The 22454-nt window shown below is 47.1% G+C and overlaps 1 protein-coding gene across 1 annotated transcript in view; it reads left to right on the forward strand.

The window, feature by feature from the left end:
* Positions 1 to 4171: 4171 nt before the first annotated feature.
* The window catches only part of PGM1 (phosphoglucomutase 1), a 299899-nt gene continuing 281616 nt past the window's right edge, over positions 4172 to 22454 (forward strand). Inside the window, exon 1 of the mRNA XM_086953582.1 lies at positions 4172 to 4537. Within this exon, the coding sequence (XP_086809708.1) occupies positions 4292 to 4537 (246 nt within the window). The 5' untranslated portion in view covers positions 4172 to 4291. The remainder of the gene's footprint in view (positions 4538 to 22454) is intronic.

Consider the following 22454-nt stretch of genomic DNA (forward strand, 5'->3'; position numbering starts at 1 on the left):
AGGTGCGGAAGCTGGTCCCATGAAGCCCATGACAGAAAATGTCCGGCATTCCGGGCCAAATGCCTACACTGCGGCATCGTAGGTCACTACGAGAAGGTATGTCGAAAGAAACAGCAGAAGGGAATGGTGAAATACGTTGACCAAAGTGAAGAAGACCCCGAGGAAGTCACGGAGGAAGAAGTGGTCACCGTCTTATGCATATACGATCAAGTGTTGAGCGTGGACAGCAAGAGATCTACCTAACCAGTCCTAGACTTGTCCATAGGTGGCGTCACCATCACAGTTGTGGCAGACACGGGATCTCCGTTCACCATCGTGCAAAGAGCAGTGTGGGAAGAAGAATTCCAACCCAAGTTAGGCCCAGAACTGGAGAAACTTGACATACGGCCAGTCACTTACAACGGGGATCGCATTCCCATGTTAGGCTTCCGACACCTACTATTTGAGTTCAGAGGCCGATCGGCGTGGTGCAAGCTATACGTTGCAGAGAAAGGACCCTCCGTCCTAGGATGGCTTGACCAGGGTGATCTCGGCATAAAACTTGACCCCGGAGGAAAGGAACAAATTCTCCTCACAGAACAGGAGGAATGGCCAGACTTGAACAGATGGAAGAGGAACTACCCGAAGGTGTTCGGGGGCACGGTAGGAAGAATGGAGAAATTCCAACATAGAATAGTGCTTAAGGAAGGAGCCATTCCAGTGGCACACAAGGCGAGGAATGTGCCCATCGCAGTGAGAGAAGCGGTCCAGACAGAACTCCAAGACCTAGAAAAGAAGGGCATCATAGAGCCAATTACCTGCGCCGAATGGCTAGCGCCCTTGGTAGTAGTAATGAAACCCAACGGGAAGGTCAGGCTCTGTGTAGACCTGAGAGAACTCAATAAAAACATAGTAGTGGAGAAATTTCCCCTTCCCAGGATAGAGGAGATGTTGGCAAAAACCAGAGGTGTTCAGTGGTACTCCACCATCGACCTTACGTCAGCCTACCATCAGGTAGCACTGCACCCGGACAGCAAAAGCCTAACGTCGTTCATTACCCCGTTTGGATGCTACAGATTTTGTCGAATGCCGTTTGGGCTGGCCTCGGCGGCAGCCGTCTTTCAAAAAATGATGCACCACCTATTCAGAGGCTGTGAAGACGTCCAGTACTTCCAGGACGATATCCTGGTGATGGGAAGAGACAGAAGAGATCATGACCGAAAACTAGAGAAGGTACTGCAAACATTGGAAGCCAAAGGTCTCACGGCAGAGTGGTCGAAGTGTCGGTTGGGCCTACAATCGGTGACATACTTAGGCCACGAAATTGGACAACAGGGGATCACGCCCAAGGCGGAGAACGTGAAGGCCATTGCAGAGGCACCGCCCCCCAAGAACAAGGAGGAAGTCAGGTCGTTCCTGGGAATGGCGGAGTACTATAGCAAATTTGTGGTACACTTCGCCTCCAAAACCTACAACATGAGACTGCTGACCCGAGAAAGCACGGCGTTCCAGTGGACACCGGAAGCCCAAGCAGAGTTTGAAGTCATCAAAAAGGAGATCTCAGGAGCCATACCGCTCAAGGGGTACGATCCACAAGGCACCACCGTGCTCATCACTGACGCCAGCGACAAGGGCCTAGGCGCAGTCCTCATGCAAGACCGAGGAAGAGGAGACATGGAGACAATCAGCTTCGCCTCCAGAGCGGTGACAGAGACCGAAAGCAAATACAGCGTCATCGAAAAAGAGATGCTAGCGGTAGTGTGGGCCACGACGAGGTTCCGGCAATTCTTATGGGGCACCCGATTCCTGCTTAAGACAGACTACAAGCCGTTAGTGAAGGTACTAACATCGTGTGGACATGCCAGCGCCACACCCAGGATATCGAAAATGTCCTTAAAACTGCTGGAATTCAGATATGATGTAGAGTACATCCCAGGGAACAAGAATCGAGTGGCGGACTACCTGAGCAGAGCAGCAGCCATGGAGCCTGGGGAGGAAGATCCAGCAGATGGAGGGGAATTGGTGGCGCTCATAGAAGATCAAGAGAAGGTAATCAGCATACAAGAATGGATGGAGGCGTACGAGGAAGATCCCGACATCAAAGATGTAAGGGCGCACATCATACAAGGTTGGCCAGAGAAGAGAAAAGTGAGGACAAACCTCAAACCATTTTATGAGGTGAAAGAAGAATTGTCAGTAGGAGACAAGGGCATCTTCATCTACCGCGGAGACAAGGTAGTACCCCCAAGAAATCTCATCAACAAATTGCTGGATTTATTACACGAAGGCCATCTTGGAATAGGTAAGCTCAAGGCCCGAGCGAAGCAAAATTACTGGTGGCCAGGAATGGACGTAAGAGCAGAGAGGCATGTCAGAGAGTGTTCCCAATGCCAAGGGGCCGACAAAACGTTGAGACCACTACGTCCAGCTCTAGGAAAATTTGACAATCCCTTAAATCCATGGGAAGAGTTGTCTATAGACATTCTAGGACCGGTGCTGGATGACCAGAGCACACAGAACTATGTATGCGTCATCATAGACCGTTATTCCAAGTGGCCAGAGATCAAAGTGAGTGAATCCATGGACACGGAGAACATTCTAGAGTTTCTGTCTGAAACGTTCACCCGAGAAGGAATTCCTAAGTCCATCCTAAGTGACAATGGACCCCAGTTCACGTCGGAAAGATGGAAACAATTCATGGAAAGGAATGGCATCTCCATAAAGCACACAGCCATCTACCATCCAGCGGGAAATGGTTTAGTCGAAAGATTTAACAGAGTAGTGATGGGGGCCATACAAGCGGCTATTTCTAACAACAAAGACTGGAAGAGAGCGTTGGAGAATATGGTATGGGCCTACAGAATAACCCCCACAGGTACGGGGTACAGCCCGTTTCAAATATTGAGAGGACGTGAGCCCTTCACGCATGACAACAGGGTCTGGAAGGAGAAGGTGGTAACCAGCGAGTGGTCTCCGGCCGTAGTAAGGGCCAATCTTGAAAGAGCACAAGCCATCTACACCAACAACTACAACAAACGCAGGAATGTGAAGGACACTCAATTGGAAAGAGGAGAGTGGGTAAGAGTAAGGCTAGCCACCTTACAAAGAAAAGGAGACAGCAAGTATAGCAAACCCTTGCAAGTCAAGGAAGTATATGATCGAGCGGCTCTGCTCAGCGATGGGAATGTGTGGTCGCAGGACCGAATGGCCAGGTGCAACAAGATAGTGAGGTGGGGACGACGGTCCTCAGAAGGTGTGGATATGGATGACGTGATCGGAGAAGAGAAGCCCAGTGGAAATGAGCAAGAAGATGGAGCAAGGGCAAGAGGAGAGCAAGAAGGTGAGGAAGGAAGTGAGACTCAGAGAGCAGAGATGGACGTGTTGGGTGGTAATACTAATGATGAAGGAGCAGTGAGCGGAGGAGCAGAAGATACAGAAACGCAGGGGCAAGGTGCCCGAGAGAACATTGGCAAGGTGACCCGGAGAGGCAGACAAATTGTAAGGCCTGCCCGATTTCGAGACTTTGAGCTAGACTGCGAACTGTAAGTGACTGATCTTGGGTTTGGTAAAAGGGGGAGATATGTAGCGTTCTAGTTGTTACACGTCACGTTGACGTGACGCACGGCGGCCATGTTGGCGCCGGGATGCGCGCGCATCATTAGCGCGCTTGACAATCACCGGAGCAGAGCGCCGGCCGGCGCTCCTCGGACGAGTTTATTTAAATACAAATAAACGTGCACAGTACTGCTACCACTGCCTCCTAGTCGTTATTAACCAACATTACATGTATTTATTCATTCTTGCATGCTTAGACCGGGGGTGGGAGAAGTTGTAGTTAATGGTACTGTTAGCTTTACAGTGTGAAGCATTGCTAATGCACCTGTGTAGGGGAGAAAACGCCTGCAGAAGGAGTAAGGAAGGGTGGCTGTGCAGCGCTGAGAGGAATAGAGGCCCGGAGAGATGAGAGGGGAAGGATAGCTAGCTGTGCAGCATGTGAAGGAGCAGGAAGCTGTGCTCGCTCTGCGAGCTGGCGGGTACGTGTCTGGGTTCCGTGCACCTCTCCGAAGGGGGCGTGACCGGAGCATTGATTACGGTTTGTTTAGGTGGCAGGGATGCCCTTTACACACGTCACTTCTGTCTCTTTAAAGTGTTGGTGGGCGGTACTCACGTCAGCCGTGCTGGCCAGTGAGCTGCAGAGGGAGGGCGTGCGTGGCACAGCAAAGCTTTAAGCTACCCGCCGGCGGCCGTGCTGTCATTGCACCGACCCCCTGCACTGCAAGGACACCTTCCAGGCGGCCCACCACTTCCCACCATGCCCAAAATCACCACCGTCAAGACCAAGCCGTACAGCGACCAGAAGCCGGGCACCAGCGGCCTGCGCAAGAGGGTGGCCGTCTTCCAGAGCAATGCCCACTACGCCGAGAACTTCATCCAGAGCATCATCTCCACCACGGCCCCCGAGGCGCGGCAGGACGGCGTGCTGGTGGTGGGCGGCGACGGCCGCTACTTCATGAAGGAGGCCGTCCAGCTCATCGTGCAGATCGCGGCCGCCAACGGGGTAGGTGTGCGCGGAGGCGGGAGGGCGGGCAGCCCCGGGCAGGGAGCTGTGCCAGGGCCGGAGCTGGTAAGGTGCGCGCGCTGAGAGCTGGCTTGGTCACAATCGGTTTAGGTTTCTGAGGACCTGAGCCGCGCGCCCACCTGGGCGTGCAGGGAAAGGTGGGCGATGATGCACGAGCACTGGCTGTTAAAGTGCTTCGCCTCAGCGTGAGTGCTTGTGAGCTGGACAGGTGATTCTCATGGTGCAGGGGTGTCACTTGCATTCGTGCAGCAGGTGCAGTGACACTGGGGCATAGGGGCTACTTCAACCCTGGTTATTGCTGTATATCACTGATCAAACAGCAGTTAGAAGCCATTTCCTTCCTTGCACTAGGGCTCATGCCACACTGGCAAGGTGTGTTGTGCGTGCGCGCGCTTGTAGAAATGCGGGCAAGTAAAGTACAAGCAACACTTTAATGTAACAACACGTGTTTTTACATGAACCTGGGCAGTCCAAAGCGAGTGCTACTGTGCGTTAGACCAGCACCTGCGACATTGTGCCGTGATATGGTGTCCTCTTACTATTGCCTTTTATCGAAGGTAAAGTAGGGTGTCGCTGACCGTATGGGAGGCTGAGGCGTGTCCGCTTGAAACTGAACCTGTGCATAGCGCTGTACCAAGGATATCCAGATCTCCTGTGCAAAGCGTCAGAAGTTCTGTTGAACAAGTATATGCAGGACGACAAGTACCAGAATGCACATGGAAACGGAACTGGACATTCCCTACGGTATATCAGTCACTGGGCAATGCCTGCACTTGTGTCTGACTGTGGTCGGCCCTTACTTGTCTATAGCTGAGCACGGAAGCAGGCGCGTGTGCTCGTAACTGCGCCTGCGCAGAGCAGGGAGTACTAGTTATTCTGCAGCGGGCACTCTGTGCTCCTTGGGCCGCCCCCTCTGCTGCGTGCGGATGGTGGTGGGTGGGTGTGTTGTTTGCGTGCTGGGGGTGCGTCTCAATGACCTCAGTAACAGACCCACAGAGGTGCTTCGTGTGTCCTGGGAGGGGTAGGCACCCTCCCACTGAAGCCAGCCCCCCAAGAGCTGGTTCGTTCTGTACGTGCAGGCAGGCGGGCTCCCAATGTCACTGCCCTCTCTTCCGACCTGTCATCCACAAGCGCATAGAAGTGGGCTGGCCCTCCCCTCACTTTAGTGGGGGCTTTTCGTGACATTTGGGTCTTCACTCGGAAGCAGCAGTCTCAAGTCCTTATATTGACATGTTTAGTCTCGTGCTTTCAATAACTGGTTTCTCGCTTGTGTGCTGGGACACGCCCCTCGCTTCCCCACTCTCACTGCACTTGTGAAAGCACAACACAACACTGTACGCGCTCTCCTGCTCACTAATGGCACGACCCCCTGCTGCTTGCGGCGGTGCCAGGGGCCGAGGTCACACTCGCCCTGATGTGACCTTCAGCGCCCTTGCCGTGCCTGCCCTCTGACATTTAAGGGAGAGCCGTCTGAGATACTGTTTCCAGCTCCAGTCTGCCTTCTGCATATGTCTGCAGCTCCTCGCTGCATGTAAAGGTTATTCGCTGTTTGGTCTGCTCCATGGTAACTGTTTTCAAGGTCACGATGTACCCGAATTAATTTGTGTTTCTAACAGGAACGTTATGCAGAGCTTTAAGCGGGCATCTGTTGTTTTCAAGAGCAGGGGGGCATGCGGTTTTCAAAAGAGTCCGGAGCGCCCTTGGATATGGTTAAGAAGAAGCCAAATCGGGAATCTCTTGCTGAAAAATATTTTAAAAAAGGAATGCCCCTAACACGCTTTTAGGTTATGAGTGATATTGACGCTAAATTCTTGCTCGGGACGGTGTTGAGCAGTTAAAATGAAAGTCAGATTTCCTGAAACTTTTTAACCAGTTGTCTTTTGGCGGATCGGTTGTCAGTAGAGGTTTGCGATGGTGTAGTTAATGGAGGCTCTGCTGTCAGAAACCAGGGGTGAATGAGGTGCGGGAAACTTGAGTCAGGCAGCAGGAAACCCACCTAGTTTGGGGAGTTTACAGTTTCTGACCAACGATGGCCTTAGTGTTTTGCACAAATAAATAGGAAATAGCATGCCGTACAATATAATGGGACACCGCATTTCTTGCTTTTTGGTTTTCATCCCATTTTTGCTCCCTCAAAACCATGTGTGGTAATTCCATGAATGAAAGTGGTATTAACTGGGCACGTGTCATACTAACGTGTAGAAATCTGAATAAACTACTGTTTTAGCACAACCACGGCACTCTAAACGAGAAGGTGGTCTTCTCTCTCGCCTCTTCTCCATCTCTCTTTTCAATTTCTGCCTATATCTGGTCCTCATTTTCTCACCTTCTCCTAAGTACAGTTTTCTCTCTTTTCGCATTTAAGAAACGATTTTCCACAGTACTGTCCCACCTCTCCTCTCTATTTCCTCCACCCTGTATGCCAGTCTCCTCTGTCTCTCACCTCTCCATCCGCTTTGAACTATTCTATTTTCTTTGTAGCACCTCCCTTTTCTTTTTGTTACACCTGTAAATGTATTTCGCATCTCTTCTTGTTTAAACGTTTTTCCTCACTCTGTTCTTTGTGCGCAACCCCCCACTCCTTTCTCGAAACATCGCCATTCTTATCTCCCTGCCACTAACTACCCTGTTCTAACTCTTTCAGTTTTCTTCACATTACGATTGCAACATTCATTACCTTTGCCTGGGGTCTTATGCGGAGCACAGACCATTTCCGAGTCTTTCCTCCTGCTCGGAGTCTCTTCAGAGATCCAGGTTCGGACTGGCCAATGATGGGTCAATCGTGCAGTGCCTTGTGGGCTAATCTGACAGATCAGTTAATGGGCAGGTTTAGGGAGCTGTTTGTGGGCCAGTTTTATGGCTAGGTGGCCTGTTTTATTTTATTGTTGATTTCCCTGGTATTGCCCAAAACAGTCCCTGCTGCAAACGCAAATGCATGCAGTCTCCCATCCCTTGCAAATTCCCATAGAGAGTGTCTTTACAGGTTCAAGACGGGCCTGATTTGCAATTGTGGGCCATTTTCTTTTAGCGATTTGTTTCGTTAATTTTGGTGCCTGGACAAATGTTTGCCCGAGCAGAGCTCCGAAGGTCACCGACTCACTCCTTGCTCCTCTGGCAGTCTGTAGAGCTCAATGTGTCGTTAGGCACCCCCTTCGCCCTGGATGTCTCTGTAGATAAGGTTCCAGCCCAGCGTGCCCTCCAGGTCATGGCCTGGAACGGGTTCAGTCACTCGGTGGCATCCGGCCAAAGGCCACTGTAGCAGGAGGGATAGCGCATGGGAGGCAGAAGCGGCATGGCTGTCGTCAAAGAAAGCACCTGGCTTGGGCTGGAGACTGCCAAAGGCAAGTTAGTCCAGAAGCAGGTGGGAGCCAAGCGGGTCAAAAGTGGACGTCATTAGCGCATCTCATTTCTGCATTCTGACCTCCGCTCAGCCCATCCCTCCAGGTGCTTGCAGGTGGGCATGATTACGTCAAAAATAACTGCCTTAACATTTGCGTGTTGTTTCTGCACCAAACATGTTCTCATTGTAGGCAGTGGGCTCCTACCCATGTCTAGAGAACATCACGTAAAACTGTAGTGGCAGTGTCCTGTAGCAGAAAACCGAACTGCATTCACAGAAGTGATTTCGCGGGCACTTTTGTAAAAATTGCGGCATTTTTACAAAAGTGCCGATTTCGCGGCAAACCACCAAATCCTGGAGGGTCTGCCTAATGGTTCACTCCCATGGAAAAGTGGACACAGTTTGCTAATTCCCCTTTCCCTCCATCTGTATGCCCAAACCGGTAGTGCCTGTGACATGGGCGTTTTCAGCAACCCGTGTGAACATTGGGTATATTTTTATTTACCTTTCTTCTCCTGTCTCCAATGCACCAGTGTCAAATAGGACACACTTGATATGTGCATGTTCTAAGAGATATGATCTTGTGGCTGCCCAACCAAACACCATCTTACACCTGGACTCTATTTCAGTGATAGGGTGACCAACTGGCATTGGTGCAAATTCAGGACGGTGAGTGTAAAAATTCAGGACAAAGGGTCAAAATTCAGGACACAAATTCAGGACAGGAGGTCAAAATTCAGGACAAAACTTCAGGACAATTGGATAAGTTTTACAGACACATCAGAGGTCGTGCAATGGTATATAAGTAAGCCCATCCATATCCAAACATATTCAACCATTTGCAAACCTATCCATCATGTATCCTTCCATCTATCCTTTCACTCACTCATCCATCCCTTCATCCATCCTTTATCCATCCACCCTTTCACCCTAGCCATCTCTACACTCATCCATCCACTCTTCTACCCATCCATCCATCCATCCATTCACTCATCCATCCAGCCATTTACTCTTTCACCCATCTAGCCATCCTTTCTCTTACTCATCCATCCACCCAGTCACTCATCCTTCCACCCATCCACCCTTTCAGTCATCCACCATCCTCCCTGTCTCTCTCCATCGTCCCTTTCACGTAGCAATCCTTCCATCCATCCATCCACCCATCCATCTACTCATCCACTCATGAATCCATCCATTGACCCTATCACTCATCCATCCTATATCTCATCCATTTATCCGTTTACTCCTTCACCATCTATTCATCCTTTAGTCCATCTATCCTCCCTTTCACTCACCCATCCTTACATCCACCCTTTCACTCATCTGTCCATCCATTCACCCTTGCACTTATCAATTCATCAATCCATCCATCATTTCACTCATCTATCCACCCACTTACTCACTCATCCACCTATTCACTCCTCCACCCTTTAACCCATCCATCCACCCTTTAACCCATCCATCCACCCTTTAACCATCCAGCTACCCTTCCACCCATACATCCAGCTATTTACCTTTTCTTCCTTCCATCCTTCCACCACTCACTCATCAATCCATCCATCCTCTTTTATTATCCATCTATTCAATCGTTCATTCATCCATGCACCCTTTCACTAATTCATCCAGCCATCCACCCATCCCTTCACTTACTCACTCGCCAACCTTTTCATATTCATTTTGAGCTGAGCCTTTTTGAGCTGCAGAAGCCATTCCTGGACTGGGACAGAAGCCCCCCAGGGCAGAGACAGGATCCACCACAGGTGGGGGGAGGGGGAGGGACAGGAGCCATCACTGGGGGAGGGGGTGGGAAGGAGGGGGACCAGGATCCACCAGGGTGGGCACAGGGGTGGGCATGCAGTATCCTAGTATCATCTTGGTCTCTTCCAGGGTGGGGTAGGGCTCCTCACCCCTTCCTGGACAAGACAATGAGAAGTCAGTCTCTCTTTCCAAAATGTTACTTTTACCAGCCCCCACTGTGATGTACAGTACTTAAAGGAGATACTCCAAGAGAACTGATTTAACTGATTGTCCTCCTTACTTTGTTAATCAGTGTGGGTGCGATTGTGCCATTTCTTTTTTTTAAATTACATTATGGACTGCATGTTTGAAGAACCGAGGTTTGTTTACAATTTAGTGACAGTTATTAAGCTCTGTGCTGTGATGAGAACCACGTGCTGCCTCGGTGTAATCCATACTGGTTGTAGGATGTTTGGGGCCCTGGGCAGAAAGGGAATGTCTCACACAAATTGCAGATGCATTCAGGGCTGTTTGCATCTCAATAGATGTCCCTGCTGCTGAAGCTGCAGCCCCTCCCTCTCAGCCACCTTCAAGCACCTCTTAACAGCTCATCAAGGGTTGGAGGTGTGAGGGGTGGGGGCTGCAGCTTCAAGAGCAGGGGCATCTATTCAGATGCAAACAGCCCTGAATGCGTCACTTCAAGTCAAGAAGGAGGTGAGTGGAAGCTGTGCCTGCATTAGGGATGTGCGACCGTGCCCGGTTAAAATTACGGACAAATGGCGTCCGTGAAAGAATCCTTCACGGACAACGGACAGACGGCCGAAATTACGGACTGTCCGTGAAATTTACGGACGGTTGGCCACCCTATTCAGTGAATGGCTGCTTGGCCACATAATTTAACTCGTTTAAATGCCTTGTCATCTGGGATTGCTAGAATAATGTTAATCCTTAAGATCAGGGGCGAAACTAGACCCAAAGTTTGGGGAAAGCGCTAACATGTAAACGGATGGGCGGAGCCATCTTCAGAGCTGAATCAAAATCACTTGTGTGTACTTCATTCACTCTTGTGCAGTATTTGGAAAAAAAAGTGCTGGAGCCCTCTTCAAGAGGTCACTGCAGCTTGCACCACTCATTGCCACTGCCAAAGATAGTACTAACACAACTACTGCCATCACACTCCTACAGTTGACTATTCAAGGCCCAAGCCTATAAGAATGGCTTGGGCGTCGGGTATCGGTCATTTTTAATGCCTATTGAATTAATAAACAACTGCTGTTGTGCTTGTCTCTAAACTAGACAAGCAGCCCCATCATGTGACAGACTGTCATAAGTGTTGTGCTGGCAATTAAAGGCAGGTGGCGAGCACCAGAGACCACTGGCTCAAATTAAGCACTGCTCTTCTGGTACAATATGATATAGGATGGCTTTTCTTAAAGACACATGATCAGTAAGGCCTTTTTCAGGTCATTGGGCAGTAAAACAAGATTTAACAACTCCCTCAAGTACTTTTAGAAGGATTAATAACAAATGTTGCTTTGCTTCATTACATATCTAGTCATCAGACCTGGTAAGATGCAGAATTTAACGTTCGAGTTTCTAGGAGAAGCCACACCAATTGTGCATTCTAGAACACCTCTTCCATTTCCATTAGTTCAACCTAATCAGTCCAAAAAAGACAGCGTACTAAATATTTGGGTGTCCACCACCAACTTAAGCATTAAAAAAATGGCACTACTTATGCACAGTTTTGTAGCTATTGTTCTACTTATACCATATTTAACAGCATATTGTTCAACTCATTTTTTGCAGGACAGACGTTGGTACATGAATCAACTCTGTTGCAGTTGGGAGGCGGATGCCTCATGTCTGGCCTCGTTAACACAGAATTTTGAAAAATGGACTTTATATTTGGAAATGTTGATTATACATACACTCGTGAATGACAGAAACAGAGCATGAAATACGATTATCCAAAGTGGCAGCACAACACATAATCAATACTAAAACTTGCTATATACTCATAAGCGCTGATAGCTGTAGAATATTAATAGTAATACACTCTTTGAACTAAGCATGGGCGAATTTTGCGAATCTCGCGTTCGCGAATTTTGCGGATTTGCGAACTCGCAATCCGCAAAATTCGCGAATTTGCGGATTTTTTTTTTTTTTGTGTTTGCGCGGGTTTCTGCCAGTTCGCGAGGGTTTTGTACAATGTCGCAAATTGCGAACTTACCTGTCGGGTCGCAAGTTTCGCGAACTTGTTGTTTCTACGTGTCCAGCCTGTTTGGGACACTCTTCTTCATCACTGCCACTCTCTGTCACCACTGCCACTCTCTGACTACTCATGCCACCCTCTGGCCCACCCATGCCACCCTCTGTTTCATCACAGCACCCTCTGGTTGTCCAGTCAGTGTACATTATTGTGGCAACGCAAGCACACCTTCCCTGCCTCAAGTGACCTGAATTAATTTGGGGCTGATTAATGTGTCACAGAATATTTTTTTAGCTGGCACCTGCTTCCTTAGTGCTTCCTGATTAGTGAACTTTTGCACTTGCTAAGTGCTTTCATTGTTGCAAAATTAGTTACAACACCTGCCCTGCCCCAACTGACAATAATGAATTAGGGGCTGATTAATGGATTTGAACTGCCAGCCTGGCTCCTGCTTGTCTCCCTTAGCTGTAATTCAGGACCTTTGTGGCATATGTGTAACTATTCTGAGGTTCAGAGCAGGGTCACATAATAGTTGCAACTGGCAACTGAACTCTGGAGGGGCCCCTCAGCAAGCACTACAGGAAATGGCTACTAATGATGAGCCTGAACTTTTGAACCTGGTAAGTAGTTTCAGTTTTGATTAGATCGTATTTCTGCAATTTTGCACTTATTCGCGGGGCGCGAAGTTGTACTGGGAAGCCGCGAACTCATGCGAACAGTGCGAGCAAAATCCGCTGCTCGCGGATTTGCGGATTTTGCGGGAGATTCGCGAATCTCGCGGATTGCGAATTTCCCGAAAATCCGCAAAATCCGCGAGCGAAACTGATTTTCCGCCCACACCTACTTTGAACCTACTTGGCAGCACTGCTTGAACTAGTCTTCAACTTAGAAAATGTAGAAATCCCACAGATTTATCTTGTGTGTGTATATAGGAAGACTGATGGAGCTAAATCAGAAAATACATTTTAAAAAGTTCAAGACTATCGGGAGTAATTCGCATAAGGAAAAGAGTGAGTTGCAGACCTATTGGGTTCTATTGTGTTGCTACAACACAATGGGCAACAATTGTGCAGAACTAGGCCCAGCAATCCTGATTCCAACCTTATTTGAATTTCACAGGTCGAGCACTGCATGTACCACAATACAATGAATACCTCCTTTTCGAATTTACAATTTCAAGAAATGCCCTTCTTGATGACGCAACCTATGGTCCTCTCTAAACAGTTCTGCTTCTAGCAGGGATGCCAGGGAGGCAAGGCCCACCCAAACATGACCTTTGGCGCACCGAGTCAGAACAAATGAGGCCAGGGAGAAGGCACCTGTTAATTGCTACCTCCCTCTCAACCTTGGAACGTTGTATTGTTTTTTTCACTGCGGTGTATTTAGGGGGTAGAGGTGGGTGAGTAAGCAAATTAACAGGGAGAGCCCCTGAGCAGAGTTAAGACTCTGGCTTGGCTTTTAGAGCCCATGCATGAGCTGAGCCCTGAAAAGGTTTATGTAAAACATACAACAAACATCACGTAAAATATGACAGTCTCTTCAAAATTCTAAAACATTTATTTTTTGAACACATGGAAGCTTTGACATTAATTGGGCACAATATAGTACTGCACTGAGAAGTACTTATTAAAAGTGATCATTTTTAGACCTGAGCTTAGTCATTCCTGGCCCCGGCCTCACACTGGTGGCAGTGCCATTAGTGAACCAACAGGCAAGACGGTTGTCTCCTGGACCCTGAATGTGGCCCAGATTATTATAAAGCAACATTAGGCTATTAAATAAAACGCAATAGGTTTTGTATGGTTCGTTTTCGGATTCATGTATTTGAACATGCTTTCATGCAAAAATATGGAGAAAAACGAGTGTTGGTGAAATACGTTTTTGCTGAAGATCACACAATTTAAGCAGGGAAGCTACAATTTATCCAGGTTTCGGTTTCACTGAATGACTAGCTATTTGTCTCTTCTTTTTATGTGTATGCATTTTTTGTATCTCTTTGTGCAGTTTGCTGAAGTTTCTATTTACTGCAAGCTCGACCTAGAGGTCTTGAAGCGCTTTACACAAACACCATTTACATTATACAAGGTCACATTAATTTCTTTTAAACTCTGCAGATTTAGCCAGAATCACAGGATGTTGAGCCAATGAACGTAGATTTTCCAGTTCCAAAGTTGGAAGCTCTTGCTGTAATGCCACACCCTAGGTAGATTGAGGGTGGCAGGCAGAAGGTACATGAAAGCTCTGCTTGTTATGGGCTCACAGTTTGAAGAACACCTCAAGCTGAGCCAGACTTTAGGCAAATGCACACATTAAACTTTCTGTGGGTCCTCCATCTCTACTTGGGAGAGTAGGGACAGAGGTTTACCTGCCAATGATGCTGCTGGTACAGTGGCTAAGGCCTGGGCTCCACCAGAGCTAAGGCCTGTGAGCGGCCTTCTGCACCTCAACTATGGTCTGTGTAGAGTGCTTATGTATTTTAGCGTGTGTAAGATGCATGCAATAATGTACTGTAGGATGGGGCATGAATTATACTATTCAGATAGTAGCAGTGCATGCCTCATTGGACAAGCAGCCACCAGGGCGAGGAAATCGTAAATGTCCTCAAAGAATTAATGTGACATAACAATGCTTAATAGAGCAAGGGCCTGATTTCCTAAGGTAAACGTATGCTTTTGTGTAAGTTTCCTTTTTTGTTTGTGTTCACAAACTACAAGTTTATTTGTGGCAACAGTAATTTTCAGACTCCGAAGATGCCACATTCTGGGTGGAGAGCTCCACACATTAAAAAATAGGAGAGGTCTAACTTTTTATGTGCAGAGTATCTGCCACAAATGAACAGTCTCCACAGTTGTAAAATTACTATTCTTAAAATTCAACTTGTAGTTTGAGTACCAAAAACTAGTAAACTTACGCAAGTTTAATATTACCTTTTGAATCCAGCTCTATGCGGGTCTGTTTGTTTTCTGCCAAATGTTGAGGTGAAGTAAATAACTGTTATCTCAAATAAGATATTATGTAGGGCTGCATTTGTTCTCACTGGTATGGCAGAGTTACAAATGTGATCTTTTCCTATTCTGGTATCTTGTTACAATACATTGCACATTCTCGGGTTATAGCCAACACCACTGGAATTATGCAATGTTATGGCAGTGGTTGTTTTCTGCACAATTCTGGATTTGCTGATTTTGCTCCATAATCTTTCATCTATGTATAATCTACCGATTTAATAAAAATGTTCCTAGCTCAAAGGGATCAAAATTTAAACAAAAAATGCTGCAATACCTGATGCAGGGCAGTTGAAGACCCTTTGTGGAGGGTTACTTGTCACATTTCAGTTGCTTATCGCTATACTTGTATGTTAAGCTTGTATTAACGAGGTGCAACCAAGGCCCAGATAATGTTAACAAGAGTAAAAGAAAAATAAATGAAGTAATACTATCTCAAACTGTCTCTGCATTACACCACATAATTTGCCTTTTCTTGCTGTATAATTTAGCCAACTCTGCATAAGTTGGTCCTCCCGTACCACACAATTTCAGTGGCCATGGTGATACTGTTTGTCTAACCACATCTACTCACACTGGGACTGATCATAATTAATTTCAATAAGGGTTACTACGGTTTATGCAATGTGGCATGGTATACACATGGTGGCATTAATGCTAATTATCTAGATATACCACAGAACTAAACCCTATCTAACAACCTTCAAATCATCTTTTACTGCAAACTCAACATCACAGCCAGAGTCAGCAACCATCATTGCATTATGCTTCCAGATACTGAAGATGCTGAGGAAGATTTACGAATGGCTCCCAGTAAACATCATCACTCTCACTCTTGCCACCAGCAACTTAGAGTACAAGAACACCCTCTATGCCTGGATAAACCAGCATCTAATCAGGAGGCCGAAGAACATCCAGAACTCGGCAGCCAGAATCACTCCCAACCTCCCACGACACTTGCACATCTCGACTTACCTCGAGGAGCTACACTGGCTACCCATCCCAAATGATCACATTTCAAACTCCTCAACCAACTTTACTTTTGTTGTGTTCAAACATTTTATTGTCGAGGTATATATGAGAGGAGCAGATAAGCAATGAGCAGACACATAGTGATAGATGCTTGCATACTACAAGGTAAGATATATAGCAGTTTACAATTTTATTGTAGGACAAAAATAGATTACAGTACCTTACATTAATTAGTTCCATTATGTTACAGTAGTACATTAAAGAATGACATTGCATTACATAAGATGTTGATTTACAGGTCACTTTAATAATAGTGGAGGTGGTGGTTACGGGTCAACTGTAGGTAGAACATGGGGTAGCAACATGAATGAGTGGCCTGGGTGCAAACTGGCATACACTAATTGGTTTAGGATCAATTATCAAAGTGTTCAAGAGAAGAGCAACTATACGAGAGCGAGAGAAGAGGGGGCCAAGAGTGGGGGAAGGGAGGGGTTGTTCTCCTGATTTGTAGTCGCCTATAGGGGCTTTTCACCCAAAATGTTAAGGCACTCTGGCTTTGCATACCTCCACAATCTCATCTGCTTTCACAAACCTTAAAGATTCCTCCGCTCGGCTAGACTCCTACTTGCTCATAACCCACGCATATGGAAAACCAGATCTGGTAGTTGAGCTTGCTCTTAAAGCTTGAAATGATGTGCTGTTACTCATCCAAGCCCCTCTTCGTTTCCTGAATTCCACAAGAAGCTGAAGACCAGGCTTTTCGAGTAACCACAGTAGGCCCTAGGGTTGGATAAACTTACACTGGCTCAGTGCGAGGAAACCCTCATGGGTAGAAATTCGCTTTACAAACAAACATAAGAAGGAATGACACGACCCGAGAGAAGCAAATGCTCTTTATGGAGCATTAGGTTCAAAGTGTTGCAAAACCAGACCATGGCAGGAGCATTCTGTTAGTCTGGATGATTGCTTTTGTTTCACATATTGTGTCTGTTTGGCTCTGTTCCCACATCCATTATATGCATGGGCTGAAGGCCAAAATTATACCTTGTTTGCATGGGGCTACACCCCATGCAATTGAGGAAACTTCCTCTGAATATAGCACTGTCAATACATGCGTGCCAGTGTTTCTGTATTACGGAAGGGGTTGCACAAACCTCTGTGGCCCCTCCTGTAAATGGGACACTCTTTAATACGGTCTTGGAAGGTTACCTGTTTGACTGCAATTACTAGTTTTGCACTTCTCAAGCAGGAAAACTGCTTAGTTGTCAATCAATCACAGCATTTGTAAAGTGCACTACTTACCCGTTAGAGTCTCTGGGAGCTGAGGAATGGGGGTGCTGCTACTGCTCGAAGAGCCATGTCTTGAGGAGTCTTCTGAAGGACAGCAGGTCTTGGATCTGACGTAGGTGGATGGGGAGGGTGTTCTAGGTCTTGTCTGCGAGGTGGGAGATCGATCTGCCACCGGAAGTCGCTCTTTGGGTGCGGGCGACTGTGGCCAGGGCACGGCCGGCGAAGCGGAGATGGTGGGTGGGGGTGTAGAAGCTGAGTCAGCTGTTGATTTATGCAGGTCCGGTGTTGTGGGTGAGGAGCTTGAAGGTTATCCTCTTGTTGACGGGGAGCCAATGCAGGTCTCTCAGGGTGTTGTTCAAATATGAAGGGGCAGGCTGTTCCAGGTCTTGGTGGCAATGTAGGAGGAGTGCTCACTGTTGCAGCTTTGACGGATGTGGGAGGTGTGCACTTGGGCTAGTGTGGAGGAACACGGGTGTCTGGGTGGTTGATGTAGGTTGGTCCTTGGTTGTGTAGAGCTTTTGTAGGTGTGTGTGTGAGGATTTTCAATTATATCTCTTCTGTGTGGGGAGCTAGTGGTGGTGTTTGAGGTGGAGTGTGATGTGCCTCCTTTTCGAGAGGTCCAGGATGAGTCTGACTGCTGCATTCTGCATGGTCTGAAGTCCTCTGAGGAGCTTGGTAGCGATGCCGGCTTAGAGAGCGTTGCTGTAGTCAAGGCGGCTGGTGATGAGGACCTAAGTGGCGGCTTTGTTGGTGTCAGTAGGGATCCATCAGTAAATTTTGTGGCGCGTGTGAAGGGTGCGGAAGCAGGAGGAGGCGACTGTGTGGACATACCATTTCATGATCCATTCACCGTTGAGGATGTCCAGTTTGTGCATGTGATCTATTGGTATGGGTGTTAGTCTGAGTTCTGTTGCCCCCCAGTTGTGGTTACAAATGGAAGTGTTCTCGAAGATCAGTATTTCTATTTTGTCGCAGTTGAGTGTAAGGCAGTTATCCCTCATCCAGTTGGCTACGTTGGTCATGGCGTTGCATAATTGGTTCTGGCAGAGGCGAGGTCTTAGAAAAGCGAGAGGATAAGTCGAGTGTCGTCTGCAATGAAATTATGTTGAGGCCATAGGAGCTGTAAATGTCAGCAAGGATGGGGGGGGGTCATGTAGGTATTAAAGAAGGTGGGGCTGAGGGATGATTCTTGGGGTATGCTGCATACGATTTCCTTGGGTTCAGAGGTAAAGGGAGGTAACCAGATGCTCTGTGTGCATCCTGTAGGGAAGGAGGTTCCACTTTAGGGCGTTGTCTTATGCCAATGTTGAAGAATCTTTTGATGAATGTGGTGGGAGATGGTGTTTAATCTGCTAAGAGGTCGAAGAGGATCAGGGCCATTGTCTCTTCATGGTCGAGGAGGGTTCTGATGTAGTCTGTGGTGGCGATCAGAGTGGTCTTGGTTCTGTGAATGGCACAGAATCCTGATTGGGAGGCGTCAAGTAAGTGGTTTTGTTTAAGGTAGCCGGTGAGCTATTGGTTGATGGCCTTCTTGAGTCTTTTAACTGGGTAAGGAAGGAGGGAGTTCGGAGGGCAATTGAGCTCACTGGGGTTGGTGACGGTTTTCTTCTGGAAGGGTCTGACTTTCCAACTATCCAGGAAGACTGCTGTGGAGATGGAGGTATTGATTAGGCTGGTTAGTTCAGGGCTGATTGGGTTGGTTCAGAGGTTGAAGAGACGGTGGGGGCAGGGGTCGGTGGGTGTCCCTGACTGGATGGATAACATGATTTCTCAGTTGGCCTGAGTAGTGAGCGGGGACCAGGTGGTGGCCATTCGTCTGGTGTGTGCTGGTTGGTTGGGGCTGTTAAGGTTCAGATCAGTGGGTTGAGGGTCCAATTTGTTGTAGATGGTGGTGATCTTGTTGTGGAAGTAGTCCCCAAGGGTGTTGCAGAGTTCTTGGGAGGGATGAATGGAGTTCTCTGTGGCTGTTTGGTTGGAGAATTCTTTGACTATTTTGAAGAGTTCTGTTTTGTGATTGGCTGCTGTGTTGAGGCAGGCTGGGATGGATTCTCTCTTGGCTTCTTTGATACTGGTGGTAGTTGCTGAGGGCTGCTTTGTGAATGGCTCTGTCGATGGGGTTCTTTGTGGCGCACCATCGGTTCTCGAGTTGGTAGCAGTGGTGCTTGGTGGTTCTATGCTGTACCACCTGGCATGTTTAGAAGTTTTGTAGGATTTTGCTGGTTTCTTTGGGGTCTTCCTGTTTGCGCATTCCGTGATTCAATCGGAAAAATCTGGACAGCCTGGTCATGGTCTGAGGCTTCGTGTTGGGTGGCGCGCCTTTGTCCACTGTTTTGGTTACCTTTCCTCCGCTGCGGTGGGAGGAACTGTGATGCTTGGTGACGGTGTGGTGAGCGTTGAAGATGGTGAAGTGGACAATGGCGTGATTGGTCCATGTGAGTTCTGTGACGTGACAGAATTTGATTCCATTGCTGCAGGTGAAGATTGGGTCAAGAGTATGTCTGGCTTTGTGTGTGGGTTCTGTGATCAGTTTGGTGAACAAATGACTGTGTTGTGAGTTTGAGAAACGTCTCAGTGGCTTTTTCTGAAACACAGACGATCGGACACTGGTTTCATCAGGATTGAAATTAAATTTTTCATATCTTTTTAAAGTTTGAACAAAATAAAATGTATTCCTCCCTAAAACAAATAACCCCATGGCTGGGATGTGGGAACAGGAGCTTGTGGAGTTAGAAGTCGCTGTCAGCACTCGGTTCTTCCATTCTGTGTATGTAGACGTGAAGCCTGCCTGTGATTTCAAAATAATCTGAAGTGTAACTATTTGTAGTGATGGTTGGTTTGTGTACGTAGCAGTTCACGCCTTTGATTTCTGCGACCTGAACATGCTACAGTGTTTCAAAGTATCCTTTAGTACTGTTGAATAGTTTGAGAGTAAGGACCCCTGAGGTTGCTGAATGAACCCACCCCCCCTCTTTTAAGTAAGACTGGTACAGAAGGAGGTATTTTTAAACCACACGGAAGCTACATTCTACTGCAGGTAATGTTGCTAATCTCACCCCAGGCTATATTTTCTTATCATACCACAGAAGTTAAAGATGGCATTTGGTTAATAAAGATCTATATCTACTTTTTAACACGCTATTGCTGAATTCAGAATTTGCAGTTTTTTTCCCACTGGGTTTAGTGTTTAAGTCACACATGGGACACCGATGAACCTTGGGAATAGGCCAGAACACAATACATGTAACACATTATGTCTGACACCAGTCTTCGAGGAAACCTGGAGCCATGTGGAAGCCCGAATCCTAGATTATCCAGCGTGGTAAGGCTCTGCCAGTGGTAAATGCAGGGGTGCCATCAACCCCTCCCTTAAGCAGTTTGAGTGGGGCGTGGGTGTCGCTGTACAGTTCTTTGTAACATGAAACATTTATGTATTTGTAGATGGCTCCTTTAACTTCGCTTACAGAGAGATTCTGTTCTTCAAGTAGCTCACAAGTACAATCTCTTGCAACGCAAGGAAGGGATGGGTAGGGAAAAGGTGGGATGGAGACTGGATGGATAGGTAAATTGAGGGTGATGGTGGGAGAGAAGGATGGAGTGAGTATGGTTGGAAGGATGCAGAGATAGATGGCTTGAGAGGATGGGTGGAAGAAAAGGGTGTATGGAAGGGTGGGATGAATGGATAGGCAGAAAGAGAATGTATGGACTATGGGATAGGTCGATGGGCAGACTGCAAGAAGGATGAAGGAAGGCTACATGACTGAGGAAGTGGGGTACCAAGACCAAATGATGGAGTAGAAAGGTGGAGGATGGATGAAAAGAGAGGTGGAAGGATAAGACGGACACAGGGATAGAAGGAAGAAAAAGAACAACGGATGGAAAGAATGAAAGAAGGATGGAAAACAACAAAGGGCTATGAAGAGTTTGATGGACAAAGACTGAAGGACTCAACGAAATTTAATAATTTCAGTTTCCATTCTTTAGGGGGTTGGAGGTCTCAATTTCCTGAACTGCCAGGTTCACTTGCCTCATCCACACGCTCTGAGCTGTTTAGAACATGCTTCAGAATGGGCATATTTCATTTTTTTTTGCCTCCTAATTTGAAAAAATGTGCATCAAAAAGTAAACCCAGTCAGCCACCAACAAATGTGATTCACAATTACCATTCCGGACAAAATACCACAGTCTTTGGTTTCGTAAAATGCAATACAAGCTCACCTGAGATGAAGCGAAAGCATTTCCTAACTCGAGCTCATAAGAGGAGTATAGCTCGGCCAGAACATGCACCATATATCCAGTACAAGTGAAACCAAATGGCTTAGAACCTTAATGATGGCCTAAATCATGGAAAAGAAAAACTGACTTGTAATCAGTTTCAGCCTTGGTTGGAAGGGAAGTCGTCCATCTACCAGTGACACTCTATTTCAGCCTGTTCAAGTGGTTGTTTTCTTGCAATGCCTTTAAACACTTGTTTCACAAAATTCCATCCATGTTAAGCCAGAAAAAGACTTCAGCATTCACCTTTCCAGGCAAAGTATAACTGGTTTTGGGTTAGTAAACCATACTCTACATAAGAAGAGTGTAGTTAAGACCCAATGATCCACGTGGAGAGAATGGCGGGCGGATATGTTTTCTTTTCCCTTTGTCTCTTTATTCAAGCACTAAAAGATAGAATAAGATTCTTCTCCAAGGCGTCAAAGATAGAAGAACTAAAGCAGTCCTTCGGATGTTCTGGAATTGAACTGTGAGCAGAAAAGAATCTCAATTTCGGTTTGTTTTTAAAGTTCATTTGATCTCTGGTCATCCTATCCCTTGCAGCTGTGATTAAATACCTTTCACACTGGTTCTGGTAAATAATACGAACATTAACTTCCAGCAACTGGTTGAGAAGTGAATGAGAATGTGTTGCTGGAGCAGTGTTTAGTCTTTTGCTGTTGAGTACCTACTAGTCTAAACTAGAGGGTGGTGCCACTTGCTGACAGATGCGTGAGACTTGGCCGTGAGTGAATGTAGTCAGTTATCTGTGCCTGAAGCAGCATTTACCACAGCTCATGAACTTGAAAGCACCCACCAGTGCTTGAGCAATGTTTGTTCGTACCCCGTACTGAGGAATTTCATGCAAACTAACGCTGAGTCAGCAAGTGGCCGGGTTCATCTGTGCAGTAATCCCTGAGTGTTTTGCTCTAGAGACCTGGAGCGAAGCTTCAACACTTGTGCATGTGGCTTCAGCAAGCTCATAGATGCAGGTAGAATGTGTTTTTACAAGCTGCTCTTCCCCACGTTAGAACAAGTCCATACTTTTTGATCTTGAGATGACTGTAACATTTAGTCACAATTAGGCAG

The sequence above is a fragment of the Lissotriton vulgaris genome, chromosome 1_1, assembly GCF_964263255.1.
Source record: "Lissotriton vulgaris chromosome 1_1, aLisVul1.2, whole genome shotgun sequence".
Classification (NCBI taxonomy): Eukaryota; Metazoa; Chordata; class Amphibia; order Caudata; family Salamandridae; genus Lissotriton; species Lissotriton vulgaris.